This window comes from Mustelus asterias, chromosome 28 (genome assembly GCF_964213995.1).
Source record: "Mustelus asterias chromosome 28, sMusAst1.hap1.1, whole genome shotgun sequence".
Lineage (NCBI taxonomy): Eukaryota > Metazoa > Chordata > Chondrichthyes > Carcharhiniformes > Triakidae > Mustelus > Mustelus asterias.
In genome coordinates, this window is record NC_135828.1 from 20,780,130 (window position 1) to 20,796,299 (window position 16,170).

The 16,170-nt window shown below is 48.3% G+C and overlaps 1 protein-coding gene across 2 annotated transcripts in view; it reads right to left on the reverse strand.

Annotated features, from left to right (window-relative positions):
- Positions 1–5,504: 5,504 nt before the first annotated feature.
- LOC144480301 (glutamine--fructose-6-phosphate aminotransferase [isomerizing] 1-like) overlaps positions 5,505–16,170 on the reverse strand; it is an 82,500-nt gene continuing 71,834 nt past the window's right edge. The window contains exons 17-19 of one of the 2 annotated variants that reach the window (XM_078199651.1): positions 14,976–15,140; positions 10,648–10,809; positions 5,505–9,591 (exon numbers count right to left, since the gene is read on the reverse strand). In XM_078199651.1, coding sequence (XP_078055777.1) covers positions 9,538–9,591; positions 10,648–10,809; positions 14,976–15,140 — 381 coding nt within the window. In that variant the 3' untranslated portion in view covers positions 5,505–9,537. Of the gene's footprint in view, positions 9,592–10,647; positions 10,810–14,975; positions 15,144–16,170 lie in introns of both variants that reach the window. The other variant, XM_078199650.1, reaches the window with a different exon arrangement.

Sequence of the window (16,170 nt, forward strand, 5' to 3'; positions counted from 1 at the left end):
CAGTCCGAAAAGCGTGTTGGTTAGGTGCATTGGCCGTGCTAAATTCCCCTTCAGTGTACCCGAACAGGCGCCGGAGTGTGGTGGCTAGGGGATCTTCAAAGTAATGTCATTGCAGTGTTAATGTAAGCCTACGTGTGACACTAATAAATAAACTTAAAACCACAGTCCAAAGATGTGCGGGATAGATGGATTGGCCATACTAAATTGTCCCTTAGTGTCAAAGGGGACTAGATTGGGTAAATACGTGAGGTTATGGGGATAGGGCCTGGGTGGGATTGTGGTCGGTGCAGACTTGATGGGCCGAATGGCCTCCTTCTGCACTGTAGGGATTCTATGGACAGTCAATGAACCTATTGGATGAATTATATGATCACTTTTCCCTAAGTGACAATTTACAATATCTGTCTTTTACTCTTAAAATTCAGGGTTAATTTGAGGTACATATGAATTAACAGGCAAAATGTGGATGAACACATCACACTGTACAATAAATAACAAATGTGACCAAAACGAATACCATGGATAGAAGCAAAATACTGCAGATGCTGGAATCTGAAACAAAAACTGTAAATGCTGAAAATCTTTAGCCACCGTTGAGTCTAGATGACCCTTCGTCAGAGCTGACCCATGGATTTCTCAGCCACCCACCCAGACATCAGCAAACACTTGAGTCAACCTGTCTCATTGAAACCGGTGGCACAGTGATTAGCACTGCTGCCTCACAGCACCAGGGACTCGGGTTCAATTCTGGCCTCGGGTCACTGTCTGTACGGAACGGTCTGCACATTCTCCCCGTGTCTGCGTGGGCTTCCTTCGGGTGCTCCGGTTTCCTCCCACAGTCTAAAGATGTGTAGGTTAGGTGGATTGGCCATGCTAAATTGCCCCTTTGTGTCAGGGGATTAGCAGGGCAAATATGTGGGATTACAGAAATAGGGCCTGGGTGGGATTGTGGTCAGTGCAGACTCGATGGACCAAATGGCCTCCTTCTGCACTGTAGGATTCTGTTCTATGAAACTCCATCTCCCTAATGACGAATCCCAAACTTTTTACTTTCAAAACTCAAGCCTTTGAATTCCCTCAAAGACGTTCCATCTTGGACTGCCTCAACAACTGCACACCTCCCAGGGTTTTGGTGTCATCTCCCAAGATTCTGTCCCCCCTGGATCTCGGAGTCTGTACTCTAGCCTTTACTTACAGGCACAATTTCAGCTCTTTGGTAGCTGGCTAGTTTCCCTGGGCTGGCACTGCTCCTTGATTTTGCCAAGTTTCAATCTCCCCAGCGACAAGCCATAAATGGTTCCTGGGGCTTCTGATCCCTAACTTTTTCCAGCATGGAGCCAGTCACCTTCTGCTATCTTCTCAGCCAGCTAGGACTTTTCCTGATCTCTAACTGCACAGTGCTATCAAACAGTTCCTTGGACTTCTCTTGAGCCCCAGCTAAACAGAGCCAGCTAACAACAACACTTTTGCTGTCTGGAGCTTATAAACAGCAGCATTTTTCTGACTTGGTCTTTTTCCCCGATGCAGAATATTCACTCCCCCCGTAAACGCACAGATACATTAAACCCTAGGTCTTTCTTAAATTCCACCCATCTCCACGACAGTGTAGTTTAAGTTGAAGTTTATTTATTAGTGTCACAAGTAGGCTTACAATGAAGTTACTGTGAAAATCCCCTAGTCCGCCACACTCTGGCGCCTGTTCGGGTACACTGAGGGAGAATTTAGCATGGCCAATGCACCTAACCAACACGCCTTTCGGGCTGTGGGAGGAAACCGGAGGACCCGAAGGAAACCCACAGAAACCTGGGGAGAATGTGCAAACTCCACGCAGACAGTGACCCAAGGCTGGAATTGAACCTGCATCCCTGGTGCTGTGAGGCAGCAGTGCTAACCACTGTGCCACCGTAGGGTGGGGGGGAATGTTTATTTTCGAGCCTGCTCAGGGTTGTGGCAGCCCGTGTGCCTCGGCGAATGCTCACGGGGACTTGCTGACATGTTAATGGGTAATTTATTACTGCTCTGGATGCCGGAGCCTGCCCCCTCGCAGCCTCTTGTCTAATCCCACAGGATGTCAACCTGGGGCACAGGTTTGAAATAGTTCAAGGAGATTGGACAAGAGGGAGAAGGCCGAATTTCCCTCCAAATAAACCATGTACCACTTTCCAGTGATCTGATCATAACATTTCCACAGCAACGGCTTGTGAATATTGCTGGGAAGGCTGTTTTTAGCAAACACACGCATTATTACACACTTTACCAGATAGACAACCTCTTTCTTCCTTTACCAATCACACACATTATCTTCCACTTATTGTGCTTTTCACTCCACGTGAAGGCATATAAACCCTTGTGAATTGGTCACAACCACTAATCAGAATGTCTCTCCCACTACTTTCTCCTCTAATTACTATCCGTCATCCACACACCTCAGATAATATGGTGGCATCATGTCAGCTCTTGCTGACTCAGCTATAGATTGTAACTACAGGATTCTACATGCCTGATACCTGATACTGAGCTGTTGTCATAGAAGAGAATTCAGTCTGTGAGAAGACTTATCACTGTAGAGAAAACATCGAATTCTACAACTTGCGCTCCAGTTGGGAACACAGGAACTTGAGTAGGCCATTCAGCCCCTCGAACATGTTCTCCCATTCAATGAGATCATAGCTGACCTGTGGCCCAACTTCAAATACCTGTCTTTGGCTCATATCCCTTAATACGTTTACTTAAAACATTATCTCAGATTTAAAATTAGCGACTAATCTTGCATCAACTGCCATTTGGGGAAGAGAGTTCCAAACCTTTACCATCCTGCTTCCTCTGTGACTGGATCCTGAACTTCCTAACTCACAGACCACAATCAGTAAGGATAGGCAACAATACCTCCTCCACGATCATCCTCAACACCGGTGCCCCACAAGGCTGTGTTCTCAGCCCCCTACTATACTCCTTATACACCTATGATTGTGTGGCCAAATTCCCCTCCAATTTGACACCACAGTGTCACACTTTACACTTTGTCTGAGATCCGATCCACAGTAGTGGGTCGGATCTCAGACAATGATGAGACAGAGTACAGGAATGAGATAGAGAATCTGGTGAACTGGTGCGGCAACAATAATCTCTCCCTCAATGTCAACAAAACGAAGGAGATTGTCATCGACTTCAGGAAGCAAAAAGGAGAACATGCCCCTGTCTACATCAACGTGGACCAAGTAGAAAGGGTCGAGAGCTTCAAGTTTTTAGGTGTCCAGATCACCAACAACCTGTCCTGGTCCCCCCCTTGCCGACACTATAGTTAAGAAAGCTCATCAACGCCTCTACTTTCTCAGAAGACGAAGGAAATTTGGCATGTCAGCTACGACTCTCACCAACTTTTACAGATGCACCATAAAAAGCATTCTTTCTGGTTGTATCACAGCTTGGTATGGGCTCCTGCTCTGCCCAAGACCGCAAGGAACTACAAAAGGTTGTGAATGTAGCCCAGTCCATCACGCAAACCAGCCTCCCATCCATTGACTCCGTCTACACTTCTCGCTGCCTCGGCAAAGCAGCCAGCATAATTAAGGACCCCGCACCCCCAGACATTCTCTCTTCCACCTTCTTCTGTCTGGAAAATGATACAAAAGTCTGAGGTCACGTACCAACCAACTCAAGAACAGCTTCTTCCCTGCTGCTGTCACACTTTTGAATGGACCTACCTCGCATTAAGTGGATCTTTCTCTGCACCCTAGCTATGACTGTAACACTACATTCTGCACTCTCTCCTTTCCTTCTCTATGAACAGTATGCTTTGTCTGTATAGCGCGCAAGAAATGATACTTTACGCTGTATATTAATACGTGAGACAATAATAAATCAAAATCAAATCCTAACCTCTCTCCCGAACGGTCTGGCCCTAATGTTTAGACAATGCCCCTTAGTTCTAGAATCTCCAACCAGTGGAAATAGTTTATCTACCCTGTCTTTTTCTGTTAGCATCTTAAATAATTCAATCAGATCACCCCTTAACCTTCTACATTCGAGAGAAAACAGGTCTAATTTAGAACCATAGAATCCCTACAGTGCAGAAGGAGGCCGTTTATCCCATTGAGTCCGCATTGATTCTCCGAAAGAGCATCTTACCCAACTCCCTGCTCTCTCCCCATAACCCCATGCATTTACCATGGCCAATCCACCTAACCTACAAGTCTTTGGACTGAGGGAGGAAACCGGAGCACCTGGAGGAAACCCACACAGACATGGGGAGAATGTGCAAACTCCACACAGCCACCCAAGGCCAGAATTGAACCCGGGTTCCTGGCGCAGTGAGGCAGCAGTGCTAACCACTGTGCCTCATAATTAAATCCCTGAAGTCCAGGTATCATTCTTGTAACGCTGCGCTGCACTCCCTCCAAGGCCAGTATATGCTTCCTCAGGTGTGGTGCCCAGATCTGCTCACAGTGACTCCAAGTTGTGGTTCTAACAAGGGTGTTGTAAAGCTGCAGCCTAACTTGTGTCCTTATCCTCCAGGCCTCTAGATATAAAGGCCAGCATTCCATTACCTTCTTGATTAGTTCCTGCATCTGTTTGTGGCATTTTAAAGATCTATCTACCCAAACCCCCAAGTCATAGAGGTTTACAGCATGGAAACAGGCCCTTCAGCTCACCTGTCCATGCCACCCAGATTTTACCACTAAGCTAGTCCCAATTGCCCGCATTTGGCCCATATCCCTCTATACCCATCTTACCCATGTAACTGTCTAAATGCTTTTTAAAAGACAAAATTGTGCCCGCTTCTACTACTACCTCTGGCAGCTTATTCCAGACACTCACCACCCTCTGTGTGGAAAAATTGCCCCTCTGGACCCTCTTGTATCTCTCCCCTCTCACCTTAAACCTATGCCCTCTAGTTTTAGACTCCCCTACCTTTGGGAAAAGATGTTGACTATCTAGTTGATCTATGCCCGTCGTTATTTTATCGACCTCGATAAGATCACCCCTAAGCTCCTTTTGACCCCTAAGCTCACTTTTGACATCTACTGTATTTAACTTCATACCATCTCGAAAGTACCCTGACCTGTCCCTTTCCGGTTTAGAATGAATAACTTCACACTTGCTTAGATTGAAATCCATCTGCCACAGTGGTTGGGACTTGGTGTTCCCATGCACCTGCTGCCCTTACCCAAATTGGCACTGGAGATCACCAGTACAACACACTCAGGATCCTTGGCAAGTTGCCGCAGTGCGTCCTGTAGAGTGACTAGCCTGGCCAAAATTTGTTTCCGCACTAGTTTGTCGAGAATCTCCCCGATTCACTCACGCGGTCCGGGAGAAATCAAAATTCCTACTCCACATCATTAATTCAATCAGCCTGCCCAAGCTAATAATGTGATCTCCCCCCACCCCCAACCATCTGCCCAGGACTCTGGCAATGCCTTCAGTGTTCTCTGTGTGACGTCTTGCAGCTCCAGTTGATATTACAAACATTTCAAAGGGAAAACTGAACACTCAGTGGGTTTGATTCAGAACTTTTATTTATATTGAGGTCACACAGTCAGCCAGATAGCGGAGAGAAACACACACAACCCACCTCCCTTTGCAATTCAGCCGAGGCTGGTAAAACGATGCTTCCTAAAGGGAGATTTGCTACTTGGAAGCTATCCCAGGGAGTGCGTACTCCTGACAGTGTGGAGCTAGGCAACTTGCAATTCAAATTAAATTTGATTAACTTCCTCCGAAAGAAATTAAAATAAAATTTGAGCCCAGCCAAATAATGTTTTGGATGAAGAGAGACTCTGCCCTCCTTATAACCCAGAGATTAATTATTTCGATGAATTCAGAGCCCTTTGTTAAAGATTAATTTTGAAAATACAAAAGCAAGCCAGATGTGTTTACTGGGAGAAGCAGAGACTGGCAGAATGTTACTCATACTTCAACGTGCAACACTCCTAAGCCTGATGTTATTTTCCTCAATGGTTTGTAATCGCTGCTATGCATTTCAGATTCATCCTTCCCCTGTTAGTGTAGGGTAAACACAGTAAGAGTTTGAGAGTAGGGTAGCCTGAGAGTCGGTTAGCTCAGTTGGCTGGCTCGTGAAGCAGAGCGATGCCAACAGCACGGGTTCAATTCCTGTACCGGCTGAGGTTATCCGTGAAAGCCCCACCTTCTCAACCTTGCCTCTCGCCTGAGGTGTGGTGATCCTCAGGTTAAATCACCATCGGTCTCCCCTTTGAGGGGGAGAGCAGTCTATGGTCATTTGGGACTTTACCCGTACGTAGGGTAACAAGTTTAAACTATTTCAGGGCTCAACTAAGACAAGCGTCTACCAGCTGTCAGGAAATGAGAAGTGCTGGGCTGCAGAAAAGGCAGAATTTCCATTACATTCAGCAGAAAATAATTCCTTCTATTTGTAAAGATACGTACAGCTCATATCCTGACTGCACGTCGGAGGTAGTTTAACAATTTCATTCTCGTAACTAACTATGGAAATTAGCTCCGTAAGAATTACAACCTGCTGGAGTGAGGGTTTGTGCAACCCTGAAGTGGTCGGCCTTTTCCCAGAATTCCGTTTGTTTGCGTCCCTTCCCAGTTGCCCGCATTATCCAACACGCCCTGCCGTGACAATGTCACCTGAACTGCGGGTACAAAGTCGAGTCAGCAAGATTGGATAGGCACGGGAGGCGGAGATGGGTTTGCAGGAGAGTTTGACCTGGGTTTGACAGCACTAGCTAAAGGAGTGGGACGAGGGTCTGAACTGCAGGAGGCGAGAGAGCAGGGAGGAGGAGAACAGTAAGAAATGATACAGGAGAATACTTGAAACACCTGTCCCACTTTACTTTTATCGAAATGCATGGGGTGTGGGCATCGCTGGCAAGGCTGGTATTTATTGCCAATTCCTGGTTGCCCATGAGAAGATGCTGGTGGGCTGCCTTCTTGAACCCTGCAATTGGGTGTAGGTACACCCACAGGGCTGTTAGGGAGGGAGCTCCAGCATTTTGACCCAGCTTCAGTGAAGGAATGGCGATATATTGCCAAGTCGGGATGACATGTGGCGTGGAGGGCAAACAATGAAGGAAGCCACCATGCTGCAGTTACATGGTCAGGCCTGTTGGGGATGCTATGAATGGTATTTAATGGGCAGACGGTGGGGTAACATTAGCCAAGGTTCTAGCGCCTGATCATTGTGTGGTGATAGTCATTCTGTACCACCAGTATTCTATCTACGGCAATGGAGTCACAGTCGACTACCCAATGGATTGCTAATGGCAAAAATGGTCACTTACATAAGTGACCACAGGAATTGGGGAACTCAGTCCCTGCACCAAGTGAGGATGGGGGGGGGTGTAGCTGATGGGGGGCAGGTAATAGTGACGCGGCCCAACTTTCTCAAGGCACTGCCCCTCGCAGGCTATATTTAGAAGCGTACAGGAAAACAAGGAGGTTTGTTAAGAAGCTGTGTCAAAAGGTGAATTCATGATTAATGCACTATGCATTAATTAGAAATAATTCAATTATTATTCAGGCGAGGTGAGAATTCCCCTGATGACATTAAAGAGGTCATTCACAGTAGAGGCAAGAACCAGTCACCAAACTGTCCCTTTGGTAATAGTGCAAAAGATAAAATAGAATTCAATTAACCCATTTGGGGGGGGGGGGGGGGGGGGGGGGTGGTGGGAAGAGGAGGTGGGGGGGAAGGAGGTGGGGTTAAACATTGAGAGTGGCAGTACCACAGGAACATCCATCAAAAGCCCAGTGTGAATGTTCTTCTACAAATAAGTCCTATACAACACAACATGGCCTTTGCAACTTCCCCTGTGCAGGCAGTCAATGGCAGGAGGTGTCATGATATTGGAATGACAGGTAGTGTGCCCCAGTATTAGATATAATACGGCACATCCTGTACTTCATTGGGTCACCTGACCTGGGGATTCAGCAGTCAGGTGACAGATGGAAATGTAAGCCGTAACCAGGTTGCATTCCTGCAATTGTGTCAATCTTTTTGACTGAACGATTAAACTAAATCAAATTAACTGAGGGACAAATTAGAAGGGGCAGCCCCCAAAAAGGGAACCGCCTGAAACAAAAGACAAAGTAGAAAGGAAACTTAAAACATCAAACTAAAATGTGATTAAAAGGGGTCGATAATACACCCCAGCCCCCGCGGTGCCCAGTGGGCACGTGTTGTTCTTAGTAAAGTTAGTTTATAATAACGATTTTGACCCGCTTTGAACAAGACAATAGTGACTTAGAATTGGCTTAAATGTAGGACGAAAAAGGGGATTTTTAGTACCACAGATAGTTTTAAAGTTTATTTATTAGTGTCACAAGTAGGTTGACATTAACACTGCAATGAAGTTACTGTGAAAATCCCCTAGTTGTCACACTCTGGCACCTGTTCGGGAACACTGAGGGAGAATTTAGCATGGCCAATGCATCTAACCCGCACTTCTTTCGGACTGTGGGAGGAAACCAGAGCACCCGGAGGAAATCCACACAGACACGGGGCGAACGTGCAGACTCCGCACAGACCCAAGCCGGGGATCGAACCCGGGGTCCCTGGCACTGTGAGGCAGCAGTGCTAACCACTGTGCCACGGGGTGTCTTAGTAAACGGCAGTGAACCATTTCGATAAAAGAGAAGGGTCATTCAGACCAGAAACGTTGGCTCTGTTCTCTCTCCACAGGTTGCCGTCAGACCTGCTGGGATTTTCCAGCATTTTCTGATTTCCATAACGATTCCGAGTGGGTAGGCTTGTATGGATCTGGAGTCTTTCTTCCCCCCCCCCCCCCCCCAGCGTTAGTAAAGACTTGGTGAGTCTGCCTGCCCAGGCTGAAGCTTCGCAGCTGGGGCACATTATCGAGGGATTCGGGCATGTGTACCCCACACTCGTCCAACAGGGATGGGGGTGCACATGCCCCTTCCCCCAACCCATCCCTGACATGAACCCTCCGTACATGAACCCTCCGTCCAGGGCACCAGTCCCATCCCCTTAAATCCCCACACAGCCTTCAGTTTCAGCATTCCCAGTTATCTCCCAACATTATTCGAGCCTCCCAGGTCCCCCGGGCTCAGGATAAAAGCAAAAAATTGTCAAAACGAAAAGAAATGGATGCAAAATAAAATTAAAATCCATGAACCGTTAAGTTGACGTAAACACATTTTCATTTCCCAATTGCGCAGTTCTGTTTGTGATGAGCAAACCACCGTCCCCCTCAGTAAAGTAATTAAAATACTGTTTCTGCTACTCTAACAGTCCGTGGCTAAACAATTCAACATGAAAAAAAAAGTTTTGAAAAAGTCCTACGCTTAAAGAAGTAACAGACGAGAAAATTATTCTTCACTTAATTGCCCCAAATTATTTCAAGACTGGCGTGCTCCTGATAATTTTGTCATTTTCCTTTGACCCGAGAGAGATTTGGGAGATAGGAATTAAGAGTAAACTGAGCACAGTCCGTGTGTATCGCCGTTCCTTCCAGTCAATGAGTTGGCGCCTTCAAAATATCTGATGCAGTCTTGAGCCATGGCGTGAATTCCCGGCTTGACCTGCCAGCCTCACATGGGCACGTAATCAGCCTCGACCTTCCTGAGCCGCTTGTTGTCATCCACCTAGTGGCCGTCATCGGCAGAAGCACCATTCCGTCGGAAGGGACGCCGTGCACCGGTGCGGATCAGTCATGCAAAAGGATTTAACAAAAAAAAACAGAACGTGAGCCTAGTCATGAAGCCCTATTCCTCCGTCAAAGAAAGCATCTGCCAATGGCGGGGGCGGCAAGTCCATTGACAACGTGTGGGAGTTTGTGTTTGCATTGCAAATAGCACAGAGCTTCAAAGCATATTTGAGGGAAGCACAACTTTTCACAAAACCAAAGTAAAACTGTTCTAAGTCCTCTTAACGTCCTGTAGACTAAAGGGAAGCAGACTAAACTAGAAGCTATAGATCCCCATAGTGCAGGAGGAGGCCATTCGGCCTATCCTGTCTGCACCAACTCTGACAGAGTATCTTACCCAGGACCAATCCCCACCCTATCTTCATTACCCCATACATTTCCCATGGCCAATCCACCCAACCCGCACATCTTCGGACACTAAGGGGGCAATTTAGCGTGGCCAATCCACCTAACCTGCACATCTTTGGACTGTGGGAAGAAACCGGAGCACCCGGAGGAAACCCACGCAGACACGGGGAGAACGTGCGAACTCCACACAGTCACTCCAAGGTCAGAATCGAACCCAGGTCCCTGGTGAGGCAGCAGTGCTAACCACTGTACCACCGTGCCGCTTCACCTTTGCAGCCATGTTAATCACCGAGTGCAGGAGGAGGCCATTCAGCCCATCGAGCCTGCACCGACAACAATCCCACCCAGGCCCTATCCCTGCAACCCCATGTATTTACCTGCTAACTAGCCCCCGGGAGTGGTTGAATTGAACCCGGGTCCCTGGCACTGTGAGGCAGCAGTGCTAACCACTGTGCCACCCTACAAGACTTTTAAATACAGAGTTTCATTGTTGTGGTGGGATTTGAACCCAAGTCCCCAGAGCATTATCCCAAGCCCCAGGATTATTAGCTCCCTGACAACGCCACTAGGCCATCGCCTCCCTGGCCCCATTCTATGAAAGAATAAATAACACATGCGCCACATCTTGGATGAAGCAGTGACTCACATCATAGCCTCGGAGAACAGCCAGGTGGAAGGCTAGAAGCTGTAGAGGAATCACACTGAGGACTCCTTGCAGGCAATCCACCGTGTGAGGAACCTTGATTGCTCGGTAGGCGTTCCTCACTGTCTCCTCATCATTCTTCTCGCAGATCAGGATGGGTCGCCCCTGCCGAACATAAATAGCCACATAATTCACACCGTTAACTGCCCAGCATCTTCCAGTGCACCAGCTACCCTTCCCCCCCCGATCCTGGGCCAACCTTCAGAATTACAGGAAAAGAGGAAACCTTCAAGGGAATGAGCAGGGAAAAGAAAATGATAGGACACAGGATTCAAACACTCATTTCTGGGAAAAATCCCAGCCTGGCTATTTGGATAAAAGGCCAATAGAAGGAGGCCATTTGGCCCATCTTGTCCATGCTAGCCTGAGGATCCTCAGGTGCTCTTTCTAATCCCACCTTCCTGCACCCGGCCCATAGCCCTGTAGCCTACAGCACTTAAGGTGCAGATCCAGGCACTTTTGAAAAGGGTTTAGGGTCTCTGCCTCCACCACTGACTAGGGCAGTGAATTCCAGACACCCACCACCCTCTGCGTAAGAAAGGTCTTCCTCATGTCCCCTCTACACCTACTGCCACTTATCTTAGAATCCCTACAGTGCAGAAGGAGGCCATTTGGCCCATCAAGTCTGCACTGACCACAACCCCACCCAGGCCCTATTCCCCATAACCCCACATATTTATTCTGCTAATCCCCCTGACACTAAAGGGGCAATTTAGCATGGCCAATCCACCTAACCTGCACATCTTTGGGCTGTGGGAGGAAACCGGAGCACCCGGAGGAAACCCACGCAGACACGGGGAGAACATGCAAACTCCACACAGACAGTGACCCAAGAATCTTGAATCTATGTCCCCTGGTTGTAGAATTTTCCACCAGGGGTAACAATTGTATCCTGCCCACTCTATCATTTCCCCTCAATTTTATACAGCTTCATCAAATCACCCCTCAGCCTTCTCTGTTCCAAGGAAAATAACCCCAACCTATCCAATCTCTCCTCATGGCTACACTTTTCCAGCCCTGGCCACATTCTTGTAAAGCTCCTCTGCACTCCCTCCAGAGCAATTCCCTCACTTCCTGTAATCTGGTGGAACTGCACACTGCAGTGGAGGATGATTACTTGTAATGGGCACAAAACTCACATTGTTCCCAACCTCAGAGTCCCGCAAAGTTTAGTCTCTCAATGAGAACACCCTCCCCTTGTCCCCTTCCCCCCACCACCACATCCCTCCCATTGCCGAGTCTCTCCACGCATGCTAGCTGGCCTGCTAAGCATTTCCAGTGTTAAACTCTCTCCCCACCAGCCAGCTCCAACACTGAAGCCATTGCCAAGAAACAACCCAGAGGCATCCCCTGTAATCTACAGCCTGAAAGTAAAAATTACTAAAGTAAAGTTTGTTTATTAGTGTCACAAGTAGGCCTACATTAACACTGCAATGAAGTTACTGTGAAAATCCCCTAGTGGCCACACTCCGGCGCCTGTTCGGGTCACACTGAGGGAGGATTTAGCACGGCCAACGCACCTAACCAGCACGTCTTTCGGACTGTGGGAGGAAACCGGAGCACCCGGAGGAAACCCACGCAGACACGGGGAGAACGTGCAGACTCCACACACAGACAGTGATTCAAGCTGGGAATCGAACCTGGGTCTCGAACCCGGGTCCCTGGCGCTGTGAGGCCACGATGGGGAGATGCCGGCGTTGGACTGGAGTGGGCACAGTAAGAAGTCTCACAACACCAGGTTGAAATCCAACAGGTTTATTTGGTAGCACAAGCTTTCGAAGTGTCGCTGTGAGGCAGCAGTGCCAACCGCTGTGCCGCAAGTCCTTGGAACATGCAACTATCCACAGGCGGGTTCAATTTTGACACTTCTCACACCAGTTCCCAGCAGGAAGACAGAAGTGGGGTGGGTGGGTGGGGGGGTTTCCTCCCCGTGGGATCCCGCTAGTATGAGTCTCCCACCATAATCCCAACCGCTCACAGGCTGATGCAAGGCATCCATTATCCTTATTGGCTCATCTTGCTGAATGAGGTACACTGAGTAGGGATGGAGCAACTGGAGAGAATGGCCAGTTCAGTTGCGAGTCTGCCCATGGCTCCCGTCAGCGAGGAGTATGTGGGTGTGTGGAACTCACACGGGACAAAGGGCACTCTCAGAACTAACTCTCTGTCTCTCTCCAAGCTGCTTCCTTTAGTTAAACATACAGTCTCACAAACTCCTGTTTTAGAGAGAAAAAAAAAAAATCCAAACGCAAACATTGCAAATTCCTGGACAGCTGTAGCCACTGAATCTGCAACTCAATCTCAGAGTCTCCTTTCTTGAACTTGGCAGGCCAGACTGTGTGACTGCCAGAACAAACCCAAGCAAGTTCAGACGCCTTTACCAGATGGGAAGAATGTACACAGATCGCCAGCACTACAGATGTCTATCCTCGAACATTTGAACAGAGTTTCCGATGACACTGACACCCCGCGGATGCACTGTTGGCTGATTCACGCCAAGAACACATGCATTCATAGGCAAACGGAGAGATTTTAAAATCACATGCTGATATTAAGTTTAAAGTGTGAATCTATGATCTTAGGGATGGTCTTGGCAAATCCCAGGCAACCTCTGATCCGCCTCCAACCCACATATTGTTAACGGATGGTGGGTGGCCTCTTGTGAAGCAGAAACAGCAGCAATGAACAGCAAGGATATTACCAAACTGGAAAGGGTGCAAAAAAGATTTACAAGGATGTTACCGGGACTGGAAGGTTTGAATCATAAGGAGAGGCTGGGGTTTTCTTTCCCTGGAGCGTAGGAGGATGAGGAGTGACCTTAGAGGTTTTATAAAATCATGAGGGGCATAGACAGAATTAATAGTCAAGGTCTTTTCCCTAGGGTTAGGGGAGTCCAAAACTGGAGGGCATAGGTTAAAGGTGAGAGCGGAAAGATTTAAAAGGGACCCGAGGGGCAACATTTTCACACAGAGGGTGGTGCGGATATGGAATGAGCTGCCAGAGGGGGTGGTAGAGGTGGGTACAATTATAACATTTAAAAGACATTTGGACAGGTACATGGATAGGAAAGGTTTAGAGGGATATGGGCCCAAACGCAGGCAAATGGGACTGGTTCAGTTTAGGAAACCTGGTCAGCATGGACGAGTTGGGCCGAAGGGCCTGTTTCTGGGTCTTATATCTCTAAGACTCTATGACTGGCCGACGGGTCTATTTCCTGTGCTGTAGACACTCTGGTGGCACAGTGAATTAGCGTCCCTGCCTCTGAGCCACAAGCTCCGGGTTTGAGTCCCACCCCAGGACTTGATGGCCAAGTAAAGAACCTTCATATCATTGCCAAACAGGTTAGATGCCAGCCTGTAAATCCTTCCAAACACACACCAATGGAAGGCTGTTAGAGTGGGAGAGATTCCTGACCAAACGTGGACAAGAATCGTACAGTGCAGAAAGAGGCCATTCGGCCCATCTAGTCTGCACCGACCACAATCCCACCCAAGCCTTATCCCCATATCCCTACATATTTACTCACTAATTCCTCTAACCCATGCACCCTGGGACACTTAGGGGCAACTTAGCATGGCCAATCAACCTAGCCCGCACATCTTTGGACTGTGGGAGGAAACCGGAGCACCCGGAGGAAACCCACGCAGACACCACAGGGAGAATGTACAAACTCCACACAGACAGTGACCCGAGCCGGGATTCGAACCCAGGTCTCTGGAGCTGTGAAGCAGCAGCGCTAACCACTGTGCTACCGAGCCGCCCTGTATACAGAGCTGCAAACTACAACATGCAGGTAAAAGGTGTGCGCGTTGCCATAGAAATGTGTGTGATGGGGATATCAAACAGAAACTTATTACAGTTTGTTTGGTTTAACTTCCTGCACTCAGTGGTGCACTAAGACAGACTTCCATCTATTTCCATAGCTCGTGATTCCTGGAATAAGTTGCTAGGGGGATTATAGCTTGAGGGGCGCCGCTCCACATCAAGCGTGGCTGACCAGGAGTTTCTCCCGCTCTTACCGTCAGCCATCGGCATGTTTGGAAGGCTTTGCAGGTTGACACTCAACCGGTTTGGCCGCGTTATGAACCTTCCTTGGCCATCAAATCCTGGGGTGGGACTCGGACCTGGAGCTTCTGGCTCAGAGGCAGGGACGCTAACCCACTGCGCCACAAGGCCTGAATTCTCGAGTGAATTGTAACACATCACTGCCAAATACCCCATAAATAATGTGAATAATGGGTACGCAGCTCCCAAAACGTTGAGGTAGTTACCTTACGAGCCACCACTTGCTGCAATGCGTTCTGACATTTGACAAACGTGGGGTCCCTCATGACCACCATGATGACTGGCATCCGATGGTCCACCAGAGCCAGAGGCCCATGTTTCAACTCTCCTGCCAAGATCCCCTCCGAGTGCATGAAGGTAATCTCCTTAATCTTCTGCAATAAACATGTCAAAAGAGGGAAACATTCATTTCCATTAGCAGTGATTACGGAATGATTTATAACAACATGAATCACCCTTTATGGTTTGGACTACTCACACTTCTAACAGTGATCAAACATTGATATAATATGGCATCTAATCAATTAGGCCGTTAATAGCATTTTCATTACATCAATATTGGTCGGTGGCACAGTGGTTAGCACTGCTGCCTCACAGTGCCAGGGACCCCAGTTCAATTCCAGCCTCGGGTCACTGTCTGTCTGGAGTTTGCACGTTTTCCCAGTGTCTGCGTGGGTTTCCTCCGAATGCTCTGGTTTCCTCCCACACTCCGAAGATGTGCAGGTTAGGTGGATTGGTCATAGTAAATTGCCCCTTAGTGTCAGGGGGACTAGCTAGGGTAAATGCATGGTGTTATGAGGATAGGGCCTGGGTGGGATTGCAGCCGGTGCAGGCTCGATGGGCCGAATGGCCTCCTTCTGCACTGTAGGATTCTATGATAAGAAAGTACAAAGGGTCGTGAACGTAGCCCAATCCATCACACAAATCCATCCATTGACTCAGTCTACACTTCCCGCTGCCTCGGAAAAGCAGGAAGAGGATGAGACTATTGTTGGTGCAGACTCAGAATCATGGAATCCCTACAGTACAGAAGGAGACCATTCGGCCCATAGAGTCTGTACCAACCACGATCCCACCCAGGCCCTATTCCCCAAACATTTACCCTGCTAATCCCCCTGACACTAGGGGCAATTTAGCATGGCCAATCAACCTAACCCGCACATCTTTGGAGTGTGGGAGGAAACCGGAGCACCCGGAGGAAACCCACGCAGACACGGGGAGAACATGCAAACTCCACACAGATAGTGACCTGAGGCCGGAATTGAACCCGGGTCCCTGGCGCTGTGAGGCAGCAGTGCTAACCACTGTGCCACCGTGCCGACCCGATGGGCTGAATGGCCTATTCTATGACCTGAATCTAGATTAAATACAATGTTTTAGCAGGGGCCCCTCACATTGTAT